The sequence below is a fragment of the Loxodonta africana genome, chromosome 2 (genome assembly GCF_030014295.1).
Source record: "Loxodonta africana isolate mLoxAfr1 chromosome 2, mLoxAfr1.hap2, whole genome shotgun sequence".
In the NCBI taxonomy this organism is placed as follows: Eukaryota; Metazoa; Chordata; class Mammalia; order Proboscidea; family Elephantidae; genus Loxodonta; species Loxodonta africana.
In genome coordinates, this window is record NC_087343.1 from 37,408,719 (window position 1) to 37,433,275 (window position 24,557).

Sequence of the window (24,557 nt, forward strand, 5' to 3'; positions counted from 1 at the left end):
CAGGAAAATCAAAGAAGCCAGTCCTCTGGGGAGATGAAAAAGTACAATAAAATAGATAAAACTACTGCTTGGAGAACACAGTATTAGAAGCTACTTTTAAATGTCAAAATACTGATATTTTGGTGTAATTTTTTTAAGTACCCAAATATTGGTGTATTTGTGTTATAAGTAGATAATTACAAACATCAGCCAGCAGCTTTGGTCATCCTTCTTAACTCTTTCTCCAATCATCTCCCCTGCCTTGTCCTATACGCCCTCGATTCTCCTCCTTTTCCTCTCAGTTCTTGTAAGTAACTGCCCTTAAGGCAGAGAGTGAGCATCCTCTGAAGTGGATGGTTCTGCTAAAGAAGAGGAAGAGGAAGGTGTCAGGCAGAGCAGGACCATTTGCAGCACTGAACTCCTGACTACAAGAGTGGGCAAGAAGGAGGGGACCTGACAGTGCATTCTCACAAGTACTGAGGCTCGGACTTGCTAGAACAGTGACAACGCCAAGGGCCCCGGGGTAGAGTGGACTAAAGTTGAAGGGCATAGGAATGTAGAGTGATGTCTAATGCTTGTATTTTAATAAATGTTTTTAATTTGAAGTTATATAACATTTTAAATTTTTGTATTTAAAATCAATCAAAAATTTAGTGAGTTCCAAACAAATAAATATAATACCAGTATTAATAATATTTAAGAAATAATGAACACCCTTGTTATCATTGTGCTCCTATATGGCAATGATCTTAGTGCCTAGCCTAATCAATGAAAAAAGGAAGAATAAAAAACGACAGAAAGATAATAAAGATACTGCAGAAATTTAAAAAGCCCTCAAAGAGCAAAATTATTACATAAAAATTTGAGTGGCTAAACTGGATGGTTTTTCTTGGAAACTAAGTTGCTGAAATTAACCCTAGGAGACAGAAAAAGTAAACACTAATAACGGAAGAAGGACTGACAATGTCATATAATTTTTTATAAATTGTCAAGGAGCAGACAATTTTGATGCTACTAAAACAATTTTAGAGATTTAGAGAAAAAAAGTTTCCAAATTATTTTTACAGAGTTGGTGTATATTACTGCCTCTGTATTTGACCAAGAGAACACAAAAACAAGATTACAAAAATTTCTTTTATATCAACGCAAAAATCCTGAACTAAATATCAGTAACAGAACTTAACAGTTTATTAAGAAAATATCCTCATATATAAGAGAATCATCCCTGAAATGCAAAGGTAGCTCAATATAAAATCTATTTGCATAATATACAATATTAAAAGATCAATGGAGAAAAACTATACGCTTATCTCAATAAACCTTGAGAAGTGATCTGATAAAGTCCAACTTCCATTCCTGATTTTAAAATTACTTAATAAACTAGGAAAACACTGACACTTCTAAAATAGCAAAGAAGTAAATATCTCAACAACAGACTACCATCATGCTTAATATACTTTACACACTATTAGAAGCATTTTCAATATGATCTGGGACATAACATGGATGCCAAGTATTCTTTCTTTTATTCAATATTTATTCTAAAATTATGAATAAATTAAATTACAAAAGTAGAAAAATATTAGAAAGAAGGCAAAACATCATTTGTAGACAATTCTAAAATTAGAAAACCCCAGAGAATCAAGTGAGAAAAATGGTTACAAACAAGACAACAATTCAGTAAGGTGAAAAGGTTATAAACTGATGTCCAAAGTTAACAGATTTTCTATATATAAACAGTAGCAAGAAAACAATGTGTCGGGAAAGAAAATTTCTAAAAGGTACAAGTATCCAGGTACAAACAACAGAATTAACATGTGTAGCACCTATTAAAATCTAAACAGGCACATAAAATTAGACTTCAATATGTAGGATAACTCATACTCCTGGCTAAGAGTAGTCAATTTTATAAAACTGATGAGATTCCCAAGATTAGTCAATATAGTTCTACTTAAAATTCAACATACAGGTAGTCCCTGAGTTACGACGGGGTTCCTTTCCTTGATGTTAAGTTGGTTCTGATGTAAGTCATTTTTTTTTAAAAGTCTTCATTATTAATACTTTTTATATCTTTATAAATCTGGTCTTTGGGGGTTGGAAACATTACATATAAAATTACAGATATATTTTAACATTGTATATAGTACATATGGAGTCCTTGTGGCACAGTGGTTATAAGCTTGCCAGCTAACCAAAAGGTCAGCAGTTCGAATCCACCAGCTGCTCCTTGGAAACCCTATGGGGCAGTCCTACTCTGTCTTATAGGGTTGCTATGAGTAAGAGTCAGAATTGACTCGACAGTGATAGGTTTGGTTTTTTTTTTGTAGTACATATTACTAACAATAAGATGTACCAAAAAACAAACAAAAAAAACACAGATGGTCATTCCTGAGGCTATCGCCCTAAGACACCCTTTTAATTTGGAAGTGAAGCCACTCCTGGAGGTCACCTTTCAGCCAAATAATAGATTAGCCTATAAATTAAACAATTAACAGCTGTGAGGAATGTGCTCCTTAGAACAATCAACTATACGAGACCAAATGGGCAACATTTGCCCAAGTGCAAAGATGAAAAGGCAAAGAGGTTCAGAGGAAATGGAGGGATGGAAAGAGGAAAGCCAAGCTGGAAATGGGGAGAGTGCCGACACATTGCCAGGACAGCAACCAATGTCACGGCACAAGTTGTGTATGAATTGTTCAACGGGCAACTAATTTGTTGAGTAAGCTTGCACCTAAAGCACAGTAAAATGAAACAACAACAACAAAAACAGAGTTTTAAGTGTGGTTTGTGGTAACTCAAGTACATCGTAAGTTGGGAACCACCTATGCTTAAAATCAATGTTTAATTCTACTTAAAAAACATCAACACGTATTTTGAAAACCTCAACAAAATGGTAGCTAAGTTCATTTGGAAAAATAAATATGTAAGAAAAGCCAGAAGATTTCTTCTGTGCAAGACTGCGTCTATAATAGAGGATAAAGAATGGAGAGGAGGAAATGTGATGAAGAGAACAATCGGAACTTTAAAACACAATACGAAGGTTTAATAATTAAAAAGAGTTTAGTACTAACCAAGAAAACAGAACAAGCAATGAAAGAAGAGTCCAGAAATAGGCCCACAAATCAGGGAATCTGGTTTCTTGGGCCTGATAATTCTGTTGTGAGGGAACTTCCTGTGTATGATACAACATTTAGCAGCATTCCTGATCTCTGCCCACTAGATGCCCAGGCTTGACAACCAAAAATGTCTCCAGACATTGCCATATGTCCAATGAATAGCAAAATTGCTCCCAGTTGGGAACCACTAGTTTATGATAATTATGATACTTCAAATGGAGGTGGGGTGGGGTAGGGGGAGAGATGGTTAAAAAAACTATTAAATGATATTGGAATAACTGGCTATGTGTCTGGAAAAAAACACAGCTGGATTAAAACTTTGTTCCTTACACCAAAATTAAATCTTTGATTCATTTACAATTTTTAAAATTAATTTTTAATTACACCACAAGTAATGAATGGATGACTATTTTGTCCTGGTAAAACTTAAACATTACAGATCTCTATTTCAATCATCTGTTCCTCCCACTCCTGAAAGATAACCACTACTGTGAGTTGGAGTATATCCTTTAGAAGTTTCCCTTACGCACTTAAATATACATGTATATACCTATAAAGCATAAATTAAAGAAAAAAAAATAAGCTTTAGAAAAATGCATGTGTGAACCAATTTATGTAATTTGAAATAGGGGAGGTCTTTCTAAGCAGACTATAAAGCCCAGAAATCATAAAAAATTAATGAATTAGACTTTGAAAACATTAAAAATTATCAAAGTTGAAAAGCAGATGAAAAACTGGAAGAAACATTTTCAACACAAACAAGGGCTAATTTCTTTATTTTAGAAAGAGTTAATACAAATTATTAAAAAAAAAGGACTAAGAGAAACTGGTCATTAAGAGAAAAATAATGCCAATAATCACTCGATTAAAGAAATGCAAATAAAAAAGGTAACACTTTTAACCTATAATATTGCAAATCATTAAGAAGTGTGATAAGATCTCAGAGCTGGTGTGTGAAAGAAATTATCAGCTTAACAGTTTTTGGAAGTTTTCAATGATCCACCTTTCCAGTGAACAGTTTGTACACGGTCTTTGACCTCGAAATTTCAACGCTAGCAATTTATCCCATATTTACAAAAGCTTCACGACTTGAGTATAATGAAGATTTAATGTTTAAAGATCGCACACAACTCAAAAGTCCATTGAATAGATATCAGTTAAATAAAATATTGTATGTCTGTACAATGGATACCATGTAGTCAATATAGAAAATGAGGGAGATCTGACTTAACTCTTCTCAAAGAGCTCCAAGATGCATTTTGTTATTAAAAAAGCAAGAAACAACACTGAATAACATAATCACTCTTGTATTAAAAAAAAAAAAAAGGAAAGAAGTGAAGTCACCCTGGAGTGACCTTAACTGAGTTTAACTCTCAATTAAACTCTGAAATCAACAGGTTCAATTATATTTCTCAATCAATTTCCCTCTATATGAATTCTTGCTATTCAGGAATAAAAAAGGTTCGAACAACAACGAATACTTTAGATACAGAAAATAGAAACATACATGATGTATATGCATGCATCTTCCTTGAAGAAATCACGATGAACTGTTAAGATAATTTGATTTTTAAGATGAGAAGGCTTTCACTTCTCAAATTTTAATTTTCTGCTTTGTTTGGATTTCCTAACCTTATACATTATTTTGGAGCCCTGGTGGCACAGGAGTCAAGAGTCTGGCTGCTAACCAATTGATAAGCAGTCTGAATCCACCAGCCACTCCCTGGACACCCTATGAGGTGGCTCTACTCTGTCGCTATGAGTTGGAATCGACTTGACAGCAACAAGTTTATACATTATTTTCAAATAACGTATGTTTAAAAATTTTTTAATTTCCTACCCAAATACTTTATTTTTTAAAACATCAACGGAATCATGCATGGGGAGAGTAATGGCTCATTTTTAGTTTTCTTTGTACTTCTATGAATGTAAAAGAAAACTTATTACTGTATGATTTAAAAAAAATTAATAAAAACACTCGGAGAAGAGCAACAACAAAAACATCAAATACAATGCTTCAATTAGTAAACTGAAAAATTTAATCTAAACACTCAACCTCCCAGGGTTTCTCAGTAGAAGAGAAACTTTATTTAGAAAATGAGAATAAAATTGGTAATTAAATGTAACCTTAAAGATAAAAATATAACTGAAGAGATATTTCCTAAATGGTTATGTTTCACAACACACAGATGCACACTACTCACCCAGCTTGGAAAATCAGACCAAGTTGGAACTCGCTGACAGAGGTCCCGGAGAATGCGTATGATAATCACGCAGGACTGCAGCCCATTAGCTCTAGCCTTGAGAGCAACATAAATACCAGGTGAATTACTCTTAGAAATATTGAAAGAAAATCCCTTGATGAAAAGAAGTTAAAATACCACTGTTGAATGGAAGCTCAGATAAAAATAAAACAAAAATAATCACATTTAAAACTGGATTCAATGAGCCGCCATTTACAGCAATATTTTATGCCAGGGTTAGTGTTTAAAAGTTGATATTGTAGGTCAAAGTAAACAGGTTATACAAGAATAATATTTCTTGATCCCCTGTGAACTCTGACCTGTACTCACTTATAACAATAAACTTAAAAAATAATCTGCCTACATTAGAAATAAAAGAAAAAGTAAAGAGCTAAAAAGTTTGTCTAGAGACTGAAAGGTTAAGGAAATCTGTTTGGTTTCCCTTCTGTGCCTTTGCATGACTGCAAAGTCACTAAACCAAACAGCTGCTTCCTCACCTTTCACTCCCTACACTTATTAACTTAGAGAAAGAGGGAAAAAAATCTTAAAACTATACACAAAGCTTTAAACACATATTCCATTATTTAAAGCAAGATTAATCTGCAGCCTTATGGAATATAATATATAAACACAAACATGTGATGTTCCTAAACAAGTCAACTTTAAATATAGTCACTCAAACTAAAAAAAATACCCCAAACTACAAAACACCCCCGAAACGTAAGTTTATTGTCAAATCAATAGTAACTGCAATATGCAGATCTTCATACCCAGCTTTCTATGTTAACATATTTTCTGATATTTAATTTAAAATAGTATTGCTTGGGCAATCTTTTGAAATGTTTAAACACAGTTAAACATATTGTACTGACCTACTCTCTCATAAGGCTACAAGAAAAAAGTAAAATGATGTTCCGAACCTGGAACCACTTAGCGTGGCGTAGAGCAGCCAGAGCGTCAAGGCATTTTTGCCTGTCCAAGACGTCCGGTGGGTCTTTCACCATACCCGAGGTTACATCTAAAATGGATTGAATTGGCAAAATGCAGTGAGGAATGGGTGTTTGACCAGGTGAGCAAGACACTTCCTTAAAGTAGCATCAATGTCACACGAGCCATTTGAGAGTTTATCAACACTTTAATATACCCACGGAATTTTTTTCAACAAATTTACTTAATCTGATATGAAAAATCAAAAGGAGAATTAAGCAAAACTCTTAAATTTACTTTCTAAATTACACTACACAGATTGAAATATTATGTTTAGTAATATAATAATTTCTGGAAAAATAAAGCCCACCCACCAAAATAATATCTAAAGGAAGGATTACTGGACACAGTGCACCAGCACAAAGACAAGAGGGAACACAAAAATCCACCTTAATAAATGAGCATGTACAATACACTACTGAATTTGTTGCATATTCTAAATGATCATAGGTTATTCTAGGGCTAATACAGCAGAGAACTGATGACAAACATGAGATGATCAATAGACTAATAGGAAAAAAATGATGAAATGAAAAAATAGGCATCTCTAGGTTAGTTCAATGCTTTCTCTTCCACGAGGGAATTCTAGCTAAAAAGAAATATAAAATGCCCTTTACAATTAAGTTTTCCAAAGAAAAGTTGGAGAGAAACAATGCGTAAAGCAGAGAAGGACAGCAGGACCTAGCATGGTTAAACAGAGTAAGTATAAAAGAGATGCAGTAAACAGAATGCTTTGGTGGTAAATAATATGCAGGGTCTTTTAAGTTTTAAAATCAGTTATGATAACAGATTTGAATTAGATTATTTTATTAAGCCATAAATGAGCTACACAAAACCTGAGAAGAAAACCTGGACCTACACTAGGACTAGAATAAGTTCACATTAATAAAGGTAGTTGAGGAGCCAGCTTTATATTCATCTAAACGTATCTGTAAAACATGTACAAAAACAACAGTAAACTTTCTAATCAAACTAATAACAAGCAAGCAGCATTTAACCAATCTAATTCACAACTCTTGGTGATTTCAATAGTATGGATATTTTTTAAGTATAGAAAAATGATGTATTAGGCAAGTAATCTATCAAACCTAACTGTCCTCTGGCTAAAGAGCACCAAAATGATGGGGCATTTACCATACAGTTTAACAAATGAACATGAAGTACAAAAGAGGAAATACATGATAGAAGTTAAGAAAAATTAAAAAAGATTTAATTTTAGACTACTAGCTACAACTTGGGGGAAGTCATCTGCTTGTACAGTTTACATGAGCATTTAGAAATCTTAGTAGCTACTTGATGCACTTATTTTGAGCAAATGATATACTAAAAAAGCATTATTTTAAAACTGATGAAGAATTTCATCCCTTGTCTGGGCTTTCTCTAGTTTTTTCTCCTTAAACAATCAGATGGATACAGATTTTTCAGAAGACGTATTAGAAAGAAGATTTACAAATGATAAAAAACAAAACAAACCAAAAAACCAAGTATGTGGCATTTTGAGAACGAACGCTGAAAGAGGAATTTAGGTGCTAAAAGAAACTACCAAGACAAAAATAGTAGTAACAAATAATCTCAAAATCCCCAAGAACAACTACTGAATGCAGCAATAACTTGAATGTAAGAAATGGGCTATTTTAAGATAAATAAAAGACACAGGAAAGCACAGCTAATTACAGAAGTTATGTAAAACAAACAAACAAACAAAAAAAAAACCCCACCACCAACAATCAACCCACTCCCCACTCCCCAAAGCCGGGCTTAAGGAATTTGCTCAAAGACCTCTTTCCATGTCCCTTATTTACTTATTTGCTAAAAGAAGAATGCAAATAGGTGACAATATGCAATCTCTAAAAGAGTTTCTAGATTTCTAATGTTAACTCAAAGTTTTATGATTTCCTCCAACACACAAAAAATTTTTTCCTTTTTATAAAGAAGTACTCATAACTTTGGAAATTTTAACTAATGATACAAGTTCAAAGATGCCAAAGCACCTATTGCAATTTAAAAACAAATTAAAGCTAAGTAGGAATTTCTGTTAAATTTAGAGTGTGGATTTTTGCACCCATTTTATATTTCAAGTAGATTAACCCCTTAGATATATTATGCTAAAATCATACTTGTTGCCTAATACCCACTTAACAAAACGAAACAAAAATTGGTTAATTTATAAAAACAAAATGCAAATTCTTACCCTATATGAATGTATTTCATAAATTTTTAAGGGGTTAATCACCAGTTAGAAGACATGCTGTGTCCACACTATTTTATGATTAAAAGTTAATGGGAATCTATTAATTTAACATGGTTATGTAAAATATATAATCCACCCAACCATTTAAAAACTAGTGTGAACACTGCTTAATTCTAGAAGAGACAAAGACAAAACAAACAAAACAGCCACACAAAAGGACAAAAAACACCAGACTCTGCATCCAGAATCCCCCCTTAATCAAATGGCAGGTGTGACACTGAGCTTTTGAAAACCTTGGTCAAAAATCCTTCCGATGTAGGCAGCAACCCCTGACAGGAATCAATCCCCTCTGCTAGAAGGCTTTGGACCGGGCCTGATAAGCTACAGGTGGAAAAAAAACACACACAATACTTGACTTGCTGCAGAGAAGACTCTGTAGCAAGAGTTAGAGCATTTTGAACATTTCAGACTTAGTCAATTAAATGTTTACGTAATGTTTAACTGTCAAACACAGTACCATAAAACAGATCTGTCATGCGTTTAACAGTTATTTTGGCAATTTAATCACTTCCTTTAAAAAGAATTTTTGGTGTTAAACACGACCATTACGCATTAAAGACGCTATCACACTATGTGCAAGTCATAAGTCTCTTGATTTACAATTGTTCTTCCGGCAAAGCCTTCCTTATCCCCTGTACTAACTTCTGAAAGCAAGCTATAGGCTTTAAATGATTTTAAGACACAGAGCACTGGGAGCTGCAGTGAGAGAGAATACATACCGTTATTCTGCAGCAAGAAAGAAGCACTCTTCATAATGAAGCTCAAACACTGTTTACTGCAGTTAGTCTGCAGCAAGGCACACTCTATCAATGTTTCTGCACTTTTTGCATGTCCAACTTTTCAGCTCAGTGTCTTGAAGTAAAATCTTTCAATTTTGGACTGGTCATTTCCCTCACCATAATATTTATGAAATTCAGAACAACAATTCTAACTCAAGTCTGGGTCAGACAAAAATGTAATTTTGTTTCCTTTAGAAGCGACAGGTTATCAAAGAATCTACTGCAAACACGTTATTATCAACTTTAGACTTTTGCAACACAATTGCTTCAAGAAGTACAAATTCAATTAATCCTAAATATAATTGGACAAAATGTGCTCTTAAATAAAGTTTGATGGTTATATGAATAGAATTTCATTCTAAATACAGCAACTTTTAGTTGTAATAAAGCCTATCAGTAGAAAATTCTTTCTCCAAACCCTAAGTAAACAGTCATACGCTGCATATGACTTGACCAAATTAACTCAGGAAATATTTTTCCAGTAACATCCATGGCCAGACCTTGACTAGAAACTCATGTTCACAGAAAAGATCTTTACACGAAACTCATTTAAGATGCAAAGCTTAAGTAAAACAATACAACATACAAGTCCCGATATGGTGCACCAAGTATACAAGATTAGATACGTCCCCCAGTGATCATATCTTTTGTAAAATGTTCTTTTCCTGGGTTGTGGAAATCCCAGTGCCTTAAAAATTGCTTTGCTGTAAGAAATCAAATTTAAAGGGACAGAATTGAGAATCTACTGATGCTATTTTATCCAACTAAATTTTAATATTCATTATATAGTATCCTCTTCTCTCAATCTGTATCACAAAGAAATATTAGTGTAGACTATTAACTCCATACACAACATGTTAAAATGCATGAAAACAACATGAAAGGAAACAAAGTAAATTTTATCTGACCCAAAAAACAACAGAACCAACATATTGCAGACACTGATCATGCTTTTTGGCTTAAAAGCTTTTGAAGCTTTGAAAATGTTACAGAACAGTCCCTAAAGCAACATTGCTGGCACCAGTAAGATTTCATATTCTACATTTGTAAATTAACAATCCTGAATTGTACTATAACTAACTACACCACTTATTATTTCTAATATAATAATAGGGTCAAACACCCAAATCTGTGTGTGTTAGGATGCTCTATATTTATGAAAGCACTCCAAACCAAAAAGCAACCTCAGAGAACTAGAAACATTTACCTCAGGACAAGCCAAATCCATGATTACACAAACAACAATGCCTTTTATGAGTATTTAACCAGATTTGTTTTTGAAACTCTTCATTTTTTTTGGAAGACAAGGCAAAAGAGCTTCTTAACACAAGTTGAAGTTGAGGCCCCCTAGTTACCAGTAACATTTCTTTCATTTTTAATGTGGTGACTATGCTGGTAAAAAGAATTTTGAACTTTTTTTCCAGAAATCTGAGGTTAGCAAGAAAAGAAAAGAAAAAAAAAATTAAGCAAACCAATCATACCATGAGTGTTTTATATAAAAATACATTACCAAAAAGAGCACTGACTTTCTAGGAAATGATGTTAAACAAAACTGGGTGCTAAATAAGTGAAATCTACCAAATTCGTATGTAATGCCAGCATGTTGCCTTCTAGGGCTTAATGCCATCTTAAAGAGGAGGTAAATGAATGAAAATAGTTAAGAGAAAAGTAGAATGTTTAATGGCTTTCCAACCTCCTTCCCTCATGTTCTCTTCTCGAATAATTGGAGATGTCAGGGTGATAGTAACTTGCATTTTGGGTTCCACACATGAATTCAAAATTATTGCCGCTTCAGATACAGCACATTTTATGTCATACTTCTCAGGACTTATAACCTATGTAATAAAGATTACAAGAAATTAGTTGGATCTTTTGCATTATCAGAAAAAGCGATTTTATTACAACTCTTTCACTTTCTCAGTACATCAACTGCTACCTTAACCTTTGTATAAGAACTAGATCATATACTACTCCCTCCAAGAAGCTGTGCCATAAATGTAAATAAGTACTAATTTCTTGCTCCTCCTTACATTAGAACTCTTTGTTGAGCTAATATTTATCACTGTTTGCAGCATGAGTTATCTGTGTGTGTTTATGTCTCTTGTTGATAATGAATTCTTAAACAAATGTCAAATTTATCACTGTATCTTCCTATAAAACCCAAAACCAAACCCACTGCCATTGAGTCGATTCCAACTCATAGCGACCCTATAGGACAGAGTAGAACTGCCCCATAGAGTTTCCAAGAAGCGCCTGGCGGATTTGAACTGTCGACCTCTTGGTTAGCAGCCGTAGCACTTAACCACTACACCACCAGGGTTTCCTATCTTCCTACAGCATCTGGTATCTTATATTTGCAGAATTTGAACAAGAATGAAATACTGCATTTTATGCAAATGATGTGCACCTTCTGTGTGTTTGTCAGCTGTGCCCTCTCCCCACGACATATTTTTCTAAGAGCACTATGCTATTTTTTTTTAAAAGCAACATGAAAAAAAAAATTGGCATAGCGGTGCTTATGAAAATACCTTGTAGGGGGAGGGTGTGGTTGGCAAAGAAATGTACAAGATGCATGTTGCTTGCGGAGGTACCTAACCTGCCAGAAGCCATAATTTGACCCTTACCATTGTACATTCTCTGCGAAATCAACAGATCTACATTATCAAGGGGCAGGGTACCCTGGTTAATACCAAGAAAAACCGGTATTCACTGAGATTGGTAGACATGTGAAAAGTCTGTTTACATGAACAAATTAAGGCTATAAAGAAATTACATGTAGTATTTAGAGTATATTTAGAGTATAGCATCTAGGTTCAAATTCTAGCTCTGCTACTTTGCTTAGCAACATGAAGATGGACAAACTAAACTCCCTTGGTGCCTGTTTCTGTGAAAACAAGAGATAACTGTTCCTATCCTATATAGGGTTGTTGGAATTCTAAAATAAATTAACCACTTAAAACAGTGCCTGGTGTACATACTACTACATAAATGTTTATTATTATTAATTAATTTTATTTCTCTTGTATAAGTGTTCTGTTTTTAGCTTAACTTATTTAGTTACAATATAACACTTTCTGCTTTGCAGTTTTACTAATCACTACAATCAGGAACCCGATATTTCTTGCAAATTCTGTAATTCTTCTAAGGCTCCTAAGCCTTTTTTCTCCCTGCTCATTGCCTTCAGGAACCGCAACAGAGGGGTAAAAAACAGACATTCAAAAAAGCCTCACCCACAACACGGAATTTCATATCTGAATCAATATTAAGATAAAACAAACAACAGCAAGTGTCAGAGTCATCAGAGCTTAAGTCCAACAGCGCGCTTCACCACCACTTTTGTTATCAACTGCTCTGCTGTGGTAAGGTATTAACTATTCTGGCTTATTATTGTAGACATTGCTAATCTGACACATTACCAATGAAATGTCAATCCTTGGATTTAGAATGCCTAATTTTGCATCTGAAATAAATCTTATACCTTAAATTATTCAAGGAATCATTATTTCAAATCTGAAGTCATTCTGACAAACTAATGTATAAAATAAAATAAAAAAACACAAATTTAAAGTTTAGAACCAGAAAGAACTGCTCTATCGATTATGAACTGCCATGATTTGCTGGGTGAAGACAGGAGGAATAATTCCTACTGCCATAACCATGTAGAAAAATATATTCACAATAAAGTCGGGGAAATTAAACAGAAAGAGCCTCAGTTTATTTTGGTTACTATATTTGATTAAAAAGATGCACTCAACTAAACATGAATTTAAACAATTTGAGCTTGCTACACATGGCCTTTGTTTTAAAAAATCACTTTCTGTCCAGAACAACTGCCTTCTTTCTTACGATTCAAATCTTGGAAAAAGAATAGGATGAGGACGTATGCTGCAATCTTAGAAATAAATGAGGAAGATGATTTCACGCCAAATACAAGCAAAACCTAAAAAGACAAAGTAGAAAACAGTTCTACCAGTTTTCACAACCAAGCAAAAAACTCAATATGGAAAATCGAGCCAGAAATTTTAAAGGCTGTCTTAGGTTTAAACTGGAGCACAGTTAGTCCTGCCAAATACAGACAAGGGGTAAAAATTAACATTTTCACAATACTTACAGCAAGCTGTTTGGGTAGGTTTTCTGCAATATGGCTTAATAATGTCTTTGAAGGTTTCTCTGAGCACAGCAAAACAAGGTTGACATTTCTATCTCCTCGGAGAAGTAATCCTTTTGCCAATACTCCCACTCGCAGAACTCCTTTCAAAGCTCTGCAGTGAAATTAAATTATATTCTGATATTTCTCTTCTTATCCAGAACTATGGTAACCTCTAAACACATAACAGTAATGAAATAACTTCTATACTATTAAAATTTTCACCAATTAACAGCAGAAAAACATTCAGTCTTTTTAATGGTTATTTATTGAATGCTTATTTATAAAATATCAACATATATGAAATAATAGCTAATATCTATTAAAAGTGCTCAAACACCAAAAGCAAAAAACCAAACCCACTGCCGCTGAGTTGATTCTGACTCATAGAGACTCTACAGGACAGAGCAGAACTGCCCCACAGGGTTTCCAAAGAGTGGCTGGTAGATTTGAACTGATGACTTTTTGGTTAACAGCTGAACTTATGGTGTTTCTGAATTATATTTTATCTAGGTAAGTAATAGGGATAGGGAAGTCAAGAACTAAGTTCTCACAGGGACAACTATGAAGCAAAAGACATTAACATTTCTGTTTCTCATTTGGCACATTAGATTAGTAAGAGTCATATTAAATATAATACAAACACATTTCTAAATGATAAAGCGAAAAGAAAGATAACCAATCAGAATGCAAACTTGATATGAAAGTCAACGCTAAAGCTCGGGCTTACTCACACTTTATGGCTGGTACTTAAAGGAAAAAAAATTTACAAAAACAAACACTGTGGGACAGATGTGACAAAAACTGAAAAACAGCAGCTAAATGCAATTAGAAAACTAAAAGGATTGAGTTCAAAATAATTATTATGTACATTTACATAAAATAAGATTATGAGGTTGGAGATTGTATATGTATTTCTCATTTTAACAAAAAGCAGATGAATATATAAAACATTTAACGCAAGCATAGTAAGACATGTAGGCTCACACCAAAGAGTGATCAGTCTTTGTAATCTTTATTACAAGTCTAAGCAGTCAAGGGAAGGAAAAATAAAAGTAAATAACTTAAAACACACCTGTCTTTACCGCCCTCTTTTTTATCATCTCCCTCTTTGTTCTTGCTTTTCTCGTGTTCAGACAAACTGTCTGAAACAAGTTTTAAGGCACGCTCAGTGATAGAAACGATTTTCTGAACTGCCTGTAACTCCTCTTCAGTTGGATAAATGGTTGCATGCTTTGTCATTACATAACGGTCATCAGATGAGTCAGGACGACGCAAGGGCTACGGAGGAAAATCAACTGTTACGTCACTTAAAAAAAAGGTTCCCAACCAAAAGTAAACAGTTTTCAACTATGCATATTTTTGTTTTATGTTTCCACAATAAGAAAGCAAATTAATTATGCAAAATGTCCATTTAAAACTACCTTCTCCTTTTTTCCATTTTAATAAAAACAAAAATGGAAACCATGAAAAGTTAAAATCAAGACTATATATGTATGCTACACTTCAAAACAGGTAAAATTAAAATACACACAACCTAAGGCTATGAAAATGCTTTTGACTCAACTTTAAAAACCAGTGATTCTGAATCACTGTTTGCTTTCAATAATTTAAGTTTTACAATTGCGAAGTCATCATGCAAAATCAAATGAGAAAGAGAACAGTTTAAGAGTTTGCTTCCTTCTTAACCCGCTCTCTAGAAAACAAATAAAAACCCCATAGTCTGAACTATTTAAGACGTTTCTCATAACCCAGGTGTCTCTTTCCTTTTACCCAGTTTTCACAAGAACACAAATTCTCAAGATGCAGGTCTTTCCTAGTCTTCCTTGTACCATTTATCATTGCTCATCTTGAACCATTTATCTACCCCTCATCCTTCATACCCCATTTAGAGGAAAAAGGAGGTTTTAGATGGTCAGGATTTGAAGAAAAAGATATTGTAGATGGCTGATAATGGGAAAATAATAAGAATTTTTAAGGCAAAACAGAAAGCTTAATTACTTTTTATTCCCTTGCTCATCTAAGGAACAACAAAGAATATCTTTATGTGGGAAAAGAAGTACTGCTCCCATTTGGCTTCTATTGAAAATAAGAAAGATTCATGGAAATGCTACGAAGTCCTTAAATAGGTCCTACAGACATTCGAGTTGGAAACCTGTAATAAAAGGAGGGAAAACTGTATGTCAGATAAAAAACTATTAGGAAGTTATTAAGTTTAAGAATCGGACCCCACATCGTTGTCTTCTAATGTTGTACCAGCTTTAAGCCTTTTACTCTTTATGTAAGCAGAGTAGACACTCACTGCAGGTCCCTGTGGCTGAGGAGGCATGCCTGGTCGGACTCCAAGAAGGCCTAGCGGACCTGGAGGACCATGTGGATAGCCTCCATCAGGCATTCGGCGGCGATCGTCCCAATGATGCTGTTCCTCCTCCATTCTTCTCCAATACATGTCCTCCTCGTAACGTCTGAAATAAAGAATAGTATAAGTGTATGAGGAAAAACACAACCAAAAATTTTGTGTCGATAATGACGTAAAAAACAGTTTAAACAAAAAAGCCAAATCAGCCTAGTGAACATCTTTTTTCTTCCATACTCTATCTGGTTTCCCTTATATGCTTTTATCTAGAAGCAAATGGAAGTGAAAAGGAGAGGTGAAAAAACAAAGAAAAGTAGAGCAAAATCTCACAGGTTGAAGACAAAGTAGAAACCTCTCCCCCTTTAAAGTATGGACTGTAAACTCAAATTGCCACAGAGGCCAAACCAGTACTGTATGTGAGTGAAAGTCCCAACATATATACGAGACATTTAGGAATTTTCTTCACACCCACACCCCCGCCAAGAAATAAGTTCGCTCCTATTTATGCCTTATTGACAATCTACTGCATTATATACGTTGAACGTAGACATAGACAAAGAGATTTCCCCACCATGAGGAAAAACAACAGCCCAAGCACAGCGATAAATGGCAAGTGACAATCAGTCTCACTGTTACTGACACATTAAAGGTGGCAACAACCACGGTAAAGTAGAAAGCACATGTCCCGGCTAAAGAAGACAGCTGCTAATCAGCTCCTGCAAACTGCTCCATAAAGAAATACAGGCTGCCCTGCCACGGTCATCAGGACTCTTGTGAAACAGCACTATCTTTAAATACTGGTTCAAATTATTTAATAAAAGGAGCCCTGGTGGTGCATTCCCTGGTGGCGTAGTGGTTAAGTGCTACGGCTGCTAACCAAGAGGTCGGCAGTTCAAATCCGCCAGGCGCTCCTTGGAAACTCTACGCGGCAGTTCTACTCTGTCCTATAGGGTCGCTATGAGTTGGAATCGACTCGACGGCAGTGGGTTTTGTTGAGTGGTGACTGACTGCTAACTTGAAAGGTCGGCGATAATATCTCCAGCAGCTCCACAGGAAAAGATGTGACAGTTGGCTTCTGTAGAGATTCACAGCCTTGGAAACCCTACGGGGTCGCTATGATTGGAACTGACTCGACTGCAGTGGGTTCGGTTTTTTCTTTTGTACACAGAAAAAACCTACCCAAGAGTTGAATGTGGACTATGGGCAGCCAGCGTGTAGCCTTCTGCTTTATGGTCAACATTCTCAGAATCTATTATTTCTTTTTCACCATCCCCTCTCAGTTTTATCCTCACTGTGAGCTTCAAACTAGGATACCAAAAACTCCTAAGGGAATCCAGGTGTCTAAAGCAAATTCTGGTGACAGTAAGATTTTCCTAGACAAATCTGTTTAATATGAAACATAAAAATACGGTTCTTAACAGTAACTGCAGAAAACTATCAATTTCCTCAGGCCTTGAGGGAAAATGAATAAACACAGCTTGAAGGCTCTGGAAAACCATGTTAATTCTACTTTTGAACAGCTCACTGTTATTGCCAAAGATGTTTAAGTTAAACGAGGGCAGGGATCTTTATTCATTGTTTACCAATTTATACTCAGCGCCTAACACAGTACCTGGCACAGACTAGGTGCTTGGTTAAATATTTGATTTATCAATTAAAGAGGAAATAAGTGTATCATCTAGGTATAGCGGAGAACTTCCAATGCGTTACAAAGGAAGAAACTTCATCAAGGACCAGGTTGACAGACTTCAAAACATAAAAACAAAAATTGATACATAAATTAGAGCAAAAACTATTTAAAGATTATATACAACAATGGGTTAACAGCTATAGTATAAGACGTGTCTTTAATGACCAACAAGAAGTTAAGTAAAAAAATGGACAATTTACCACAGAAGAAATATAAATGGTCAAACATGAAATAAAACTGTCACTATTAAGAACGATTCAAATGGAAACAAAAATGGCTATCACATTTCACTGGTAGAGATTTTAACAAGTTATAGCAGTGGTTCTCAAAGTAATAACATTACTAAGATATTATTTGCTTTTCTTTATCTCATTCTCTTATGACTATAGAGTTTTCCAGAGGCTATGTAACATGTGACAATGCAACAGATTGGACACAGAAAGAGATGTGAAAATTCTGGTGCCTTCTCTTAAGCCAGACATTAAAAAGATTTAAAAAAATATACAATAATGCTAATCTCACCATTTGGGGGAAGAAATACAGTTTTTTAGTTACATTTCACTGTACTGTATTTATTAAGTATATTTAGTACTTAAGTGCATTATATTTAACTACTTCAATATAGTTAAATAGAATGTTTTTATTTTTTAATTTTTATTGTGCTTTAAAGTCTACAAATCAAACCAGTCTCTCATATAAAAATTTATATACACCTTGCTATGTACTCCTAGTTGCTCTCCCCCTAATGAGACAGCACATTCCTTCTCTCCACCCTGTATTCCCCGTGTCCATTCAGCCAAACTTTCTGCCCCCCTCTGCCTTCTCATCTCCCCTCTAGACAGGACCTGCCCAGTCTCATGTGTCTACTTGAGCCAAGAAGCTCACTCCTCACCCGTATCATTTTCTTATAGTCCAGTCCAATCCCTGTCTGAAGAGCTGGCTTTAGGAATGTTCCAGTCTTGGGCTAAAAGGTCTGGGGACCATGACCTCTGGGGTCCTTCTAGCCTCAGTCAGACCATTCATAAAGTCTGGTCTTTTTATAAGAATTTGAGGTCTGCACCCCACTGTTCTCCTGCTCTTTCAGGGGTTTTCTGTTGTGTTCCTCGTCAGGGCAGTCATCAGTTGTAGCCGGGTACCGTCTAGTTCTTCTGGTCTCAGGCTGATGTAGTCTCTGATTTATGTGGCCCTTTCTGTCTCTTGGGCTCATAATTACCTTGTGTCTTTGGTGTTCTTCATTCTCTTTCGCCCCAGGTGGGCTGACATCAATTGATGCATCTTAGACAGCCGTGTGCTAGTGTTTAAGACCCCAGATGCCAGTCACCAAAGTGGGATGCAGAATGTTTTCTTAACAGATTTTATTGTGCCAATTGACCTGGATGTCCCCTGAAACCATGGTCCCCAGACCCCTGCCCCTGCTACTCTGACCTTCGAAGCGTTTGGTTTATTCAGGCAACTTCTTTGCTTTTGGTTTACTCCAATTGTGCTGACCCCTCCTGTATTGTGTATTGTCCTTCCCTTCATCTAAAATAGTTCTTACCTACTATCTAATTAATGAACATCCCTCTTCCTCTCTCCCTTCCCACCCTCATAACCATCAAAGAATATTTTCTTCTCTGTTTAAACTATTTCTTGAGTTCTTATAATAGTGGTCTCATACAATATTTGTCCTTTTGCAGCTAATTTCACTCAGCATAATGCCTTCCAGATTCCTCCATATTATGAAACGTTTCACAGATTCATCATTGTTCTTTATCCATTAATAGTATTCCACTACGTGAACATATCAAATTTATTTATCGTAGAATGTTATTTTAAAATAAATTAATAAATATTTTAAAGCTTCTCAGTTTTAATATCAAATTGACAGACACATAAACAAAAGCTCTTTGGAGTCCTCAGTAATTATTGAGTCCTCAGTAATTATTAAGAGTATAAATGGGTCCTGGGATCAAGTTTAAGAACCACTGGTTCATACTATCCAGTAGAGGCAGAAGTAGGTATCCATCAATCAAACATTTCTGAGATATTATAAGCAGGTAATCATGATTTATGTACTAATATAGACTCAAGGATAGTCAATATAATTGTAATGGTGAAATACTGGAAACAAGCCAAATGTTTATTAACATAAAGAAAATTTTACATCTGCATAATACTATACTGCCATGAAAAATAACATAAAAATAATCCTAACCAAATAAAAAAAGTTAAATATATACGCAAATGAAAAAAGTGGTTATAAAATATGTATATGGTACTCTTGCTCATATTTGAAAAAATTATATTAAAACACTTGTACACAAATGTTCATAGCAGCACTATTCACAATAGCCAAAAAGTAGAAACAACTTGAATGTCCAACTGATTAATGAAAAACAAAATGTGGTACCTCTATATGCTAGATTATTATTCAGCCATAAAAAGGAAGTACTGATACATGCTACAACACGGATGAACCTTGATAACATTATGCTAATTAAAGAAGCCAGACACAAAAAACCATATATTGTATGACCCCATTTTAAATCAATTGTCCAGAATATGCAAACATATATAGAGAGAGAGATTAGTAGTTACCTAGAGCTTGAGGGAGGGGTCAGGAAGAAAATGGGGAGTGACTGGTAGTGGGTTTGGAGTTTGTTTTGGGAGTATAAAAAATGTTCTAATATTGATTGTGATGATGATGCATAATTCTATGAACATACAAAAAACAACATTGGAGTGGTACAATTTAAAGGTAAGGAAGGTATATCTCAATAAAACATAAGATTTATATTAAAAAAAAAAACAAAACTCTAGAAGATGACCTCTTTTCTCATCTTCTTTACTGTAGCCCCTAAAGTTTCTATAATAGAAGTTTCTTCTAGAAAAACAACAACTACAAAACAACACACAGTTTAAGAATATATCAAATCTTATCTTCAGGATATGTTAATCAAATAACCATATGCTCTATTTTGCTTGTTTTAAACTAAGGCATTTATTTACTTATAATGTGAAACTATTTTTTCACATATGTAATATACATAGGATACTACTTATCACATAATTCCTAATACCAAGACCATGATAAAATATTAAAGTAGCCAATAACTTAATTTTTATGCATTTCTGAATGCATTTCAGAAAGACCTAGGATCTTTCCAAAAAGTGAAAATTACAAGTACATTAAATAAATGAGTACTGGTTTGAATAGGAGCCACTTACCCAGAACAACTAAGCTTTTTATAAAGGCTGAATCACTTATTATTATGCTATTACAAGTTAAAGCTACTACCTCATTTCCATTCTCCAGCGTTCCTCCTCTTCTCGTCTTCGCCAATACTCCTCCTTCTGCATCTGCTTCCTCATTTTCTCTTCTTGAATCTTTCTGGCTCGAATACTGGGCTTTACTTCTACTTGCAAATCTGGATTTACTTTTTTCTGTTAATACGGACAAGACATTGAAAAACTAGCAGCCCACAACAATCTACTTTTTAATCATACATTTCCAGGTATTCTCTCATCATAAAGGCTTAGTTGCAAACTTCCTTTTACAGAGTAAAATCATTATAATTAAGCAGAATCAGAGGAAGCATTCAGAATAAATAAAAATTCTTAATAATCTAAGTTTAGAAATATATAAAAACACTTAGTGCTGACCAATAAAAAGTCATCTGAAATCCTCAGGGGACTGACAGCTACTTAATTTTTCTTCACATGCTTGTAAACAGATGCTTTTAAATGTCTTGAGTTGGGGGTTAAAAAGTTTCTTATCATATAAACGTACAGGCAACCATCTTTCCATAATTACTTGATGCAAGCAATATTAGTTGTATTTTGCCACGTTACTAAAAATGGTTAAGAATATGATTATATTGTTCTTACCTAAATATAACAAACTAATCAATAAAAACCAAACATTTGAGCCTATTTAGGTTATACAGTAAGATAATCAATACGACATGTTAATCTGAGAATGGGAGTTCAGACTGGTGAGTTATGTTTAGGTGCTTTGTTCAACATCTAGAACGTTCTGAGTTGTGAAAAAAATAGAAGACGATAGTTGAAACTTTACTCACTTTATACTGAAGCCTGTGTCTTCGTCCTTTTAAGTGCATCTCCTTGGCATTGGGGTCATTAAAGCTACACTCGCATAATTTACAATGGAATCGAATTACTTTTCCTTCATCATTTCGTACCTTGATATGGAAAGAAATATATTTTTTAAGAATCAGAGCAGAAAAGTTACAATCGAAGATTTCACTCATAAACCCTCACAGACTCCCTGAGAAAGAAAAGTTGTGAACAATTAAGATCTGAGGTGAGAAAAAAGTGAGTGGCAATGTCTGTAATTTTTAAAACATAATATGCAATCCTTCTTCATGAAGGAACAAAAATATTTAAGAAAAACCTACTAGGGATGGTAAGTAATAGTGCTATACCACTGTATATTAGTGTTTCTGCTAACAACAAATATTTACCAAGCTTCTCTCATGTCCCCGCACTATTAGCTACCACTCCTCCACTTTACTGAGTTTACTTACAGCAAGTTATCCCTGTAAATAAGGACTAGAGGCCTGACAACTTAAGAAACCAAAATAAACAGGGTCTGTTAAATCAGCAACCTTAATTTTACACATGAAACTATGTGACTGTTCAGAAAGAGAAATATTGGTGCTCTCTGTCTATATTTTTGCTGCTCAGAATTCTTTTACTTCTGTCCTCAGGACAGCACAAGGATACATGACAAGAATGCCTGCCGAATAAAATGGGAAGTTACTTTACATCACAATGACAGAAGGGAAAGGGATATAAAAGTCAGCAACAGAACTCTGATGTGACTTAGGTGACTCTTAGAGGGTATACTTTTAAAGCCCTTTAACTAAGATGCAGGGAATATCTTTGGTATTCTTTCATAAGTAAATTAAAACGTAACTGAGTATAATGTAATTATACATGTCACACATGTTGGCAAACATACAAAATGACACCCTTCTTCTCCTTCCCCAGTCTCACAGCAATGGTATTCTTAAATCAATACCTCCTCCACATAGTCATGGCCCACTGGCTGCACATCACTTTGCAAAGCAGCCAGAGATGCAGGTGTGACTGATTCTGATACTGTATCTGGTTTTATTTCTGGCATCTGCACAGAAGTGACAGGAGTACTTTTAACACATTCAGTGCCTTTTAAGTCTTCTGTTTTATTTCCTGTTGACTGCAGCTTATTGCCACCTAGAAAAGCATGAAAGAATTACAATAATTTTAAATTTCATTTTGTAAAAGTGTATAAAGTTGATACAACAAAAACTTTAAAGTTCTTATCTTTCCTACCAATGGTCAAACTCTGGCTCGATATAAAAAAGATCGGAATTTTGAAGGACCATATAAATCACTCAGCTTTTCCTATTAATGAAACAAATTCTTGAATTTTTCCCTTTTCCACCTCCCAACACATAATCTCCAATCTCTCCCCTGCCACCTCACCTTAGGTCTCATAACATCAAGTACCTAACCTGAAGAGCAAGCATCTGAAAGGGTAGTGACAAAACTTATTCATGTTTATATCCCTACTTTCTTGCCCAATGATAAAACAAATATATAACCCTCATTCCTTTAAAAAAAGATAAGTTTAATGACTAGTTTTCATTGAAAACTTTTTAATAAAAAATTCAAATCAAGTTTTCCATTAAAAACAGAAATGGAATAAATTAAGGCTTTATTACTGCTTATTTCCTTTGACTTAATATCTACTGAAATCAGACCTGAAACTTACACAAAAGTTATTTACAAAATATTTTCTATTGTTTTGAAGAGTATGAATAATCTCAAAAACTGAAAAAGTAAAAGGAACTATAAATCATAGTTTTCATTTTAATCCTTCACTATACTTAAGGCTTTATATAGCTGTTTGAGAGAATGCCATATTGTGTAATTTTCTGCTTTAAAACTCTTTCAAAATACTTTAAAAAATCTACTACATTCTGGGCACTGCCCTAGGTTCTGGTAATATAATAAGACAATCTAGCTGCCTTCAAGGTGCCCACAATTTAGAGAAGATACAAATAACTATAATACAATGTGTTAAGTGCTGTTCTAAGCATTATGGGAATGTAGAGGAAGGAACTATCCTTTAACCTGATCCAGTTAGGAAAGGCTTCACAAAGGGTTTAAGACACCAGCTGGGCTTTGAAAGAAGAGTGATGAGTATGAATTGGTCAAACAGAAGTGAATGATACTCTAAACAGAAGTAACAGCATGTACAAAAAAGCACACCATGCAGTTAAAAGGACTATAGTAAACTCAGGAAGAGTCAGTAACTCAGTAGGAATTACTACTTAGGTCAATGTGGTGAAGAGATAAGGCTAGAAATGAAAACGCAGGCAGTGGTCAAACTGTGAAGGGCCCTATATGACATAATTAAGGAATATAAACTTTATCCTATATGAAGGAGAAGGCACTAAAGATTTTTAAACAGACTAATACAATGTCATATTTAAAAAACAAAAAAACTTTGACAAGAGTATGGAGAATATGTTGGGAGAATGGATGTAGTAAGAAGTCTATCTCCTCTAAAGAAGGGATTTTAAAAGCTTAAAAACAGTCACAATGAAGACGTTTTTATAAGAGAAATATAGTGCAAGAAACAAAACAACTAGGTAAACAACTGTATGAGGCAATAAACAAGATGAAACAGCAGTAAAAAAGGGGCAATTTTATGAGATTATCTCCTAATTTTGTGAAAGCAAGAGATCATTAAAAAGACAGGAAAAAAAGAAAAGACCAAAATGGAAGTCAAAAGACAATCTGAAACTTGTTCTCGAATGTAGAGTAGCTAAAAGGAAAAGAAAAAATGAAGAAAAAGAGGTGAACAGAAGATTTCAAAGGGCAGCTCCAGAAGAGAAAGTAAAGTTATTACAATGAAATGTACAAAGACCTGGAGGTGGAAAACCAAAAGGGAAGAACACGCTCAGCATTTCCCAAGGTGAAAGAACCGAAGAAAAAATTCAAGCCTCGAGTTGCAATA

At 34.5% G+C, this 24,557-nt stretch overlaps 1 protein-coding gene across 3 annotated transcripts in view; it reads right to left on the reverse strand.

Moving 5' to 3' along the window:
• Positions 1-24,557, reverse strand: part of ZFR (zinc finger RNA binding protein) — an 85,518-nt gene that overhangs the window by 16,811 nt on the left and 44,150 nt on the right. For 2 of the 3 annotated variants that reach the window (XM_064271049.1, XM_010588084.3), the window contains 9 exons: positions 22,572-22,765; positions 21,610-21,729; positions 20,826-20,971; positions 15,805-15,967; positions 14,578-14,783; positions 13,467-13,617; positions 11,049-11,190; positions 6,259-6,356; positions 5,300-5,395 (listed from right to left, as the gene is read on the reverse strand). In XM_064271049.1, coding sequence (XP_064127119.1) covers positions 5,300-5,395; positions 6,259-6,356; positions 11,049-11,190; positions 13,467-13,617; positions 14,578-14,783; positions 15,805-15,967; positions 20,826-20,971; positions 21,610-21,729; positions 22,572-22,765 — 1,316 coding nt within the window. Of the gene's footprint in view, positions 1-5,299; positions 5,396-6,258; positions 6,357-11,048; positions 11,191-13,466; positions 13,618-14,577; positions 14,784-15,804; positions 15,968-20,825; positions 20,972-21,609; positions 21,730-22,571; positions 22,766-24,557 lie in introns of those variants that run through there. The other variant, XM_064271039.1, reaches the window with a different exon arrangement.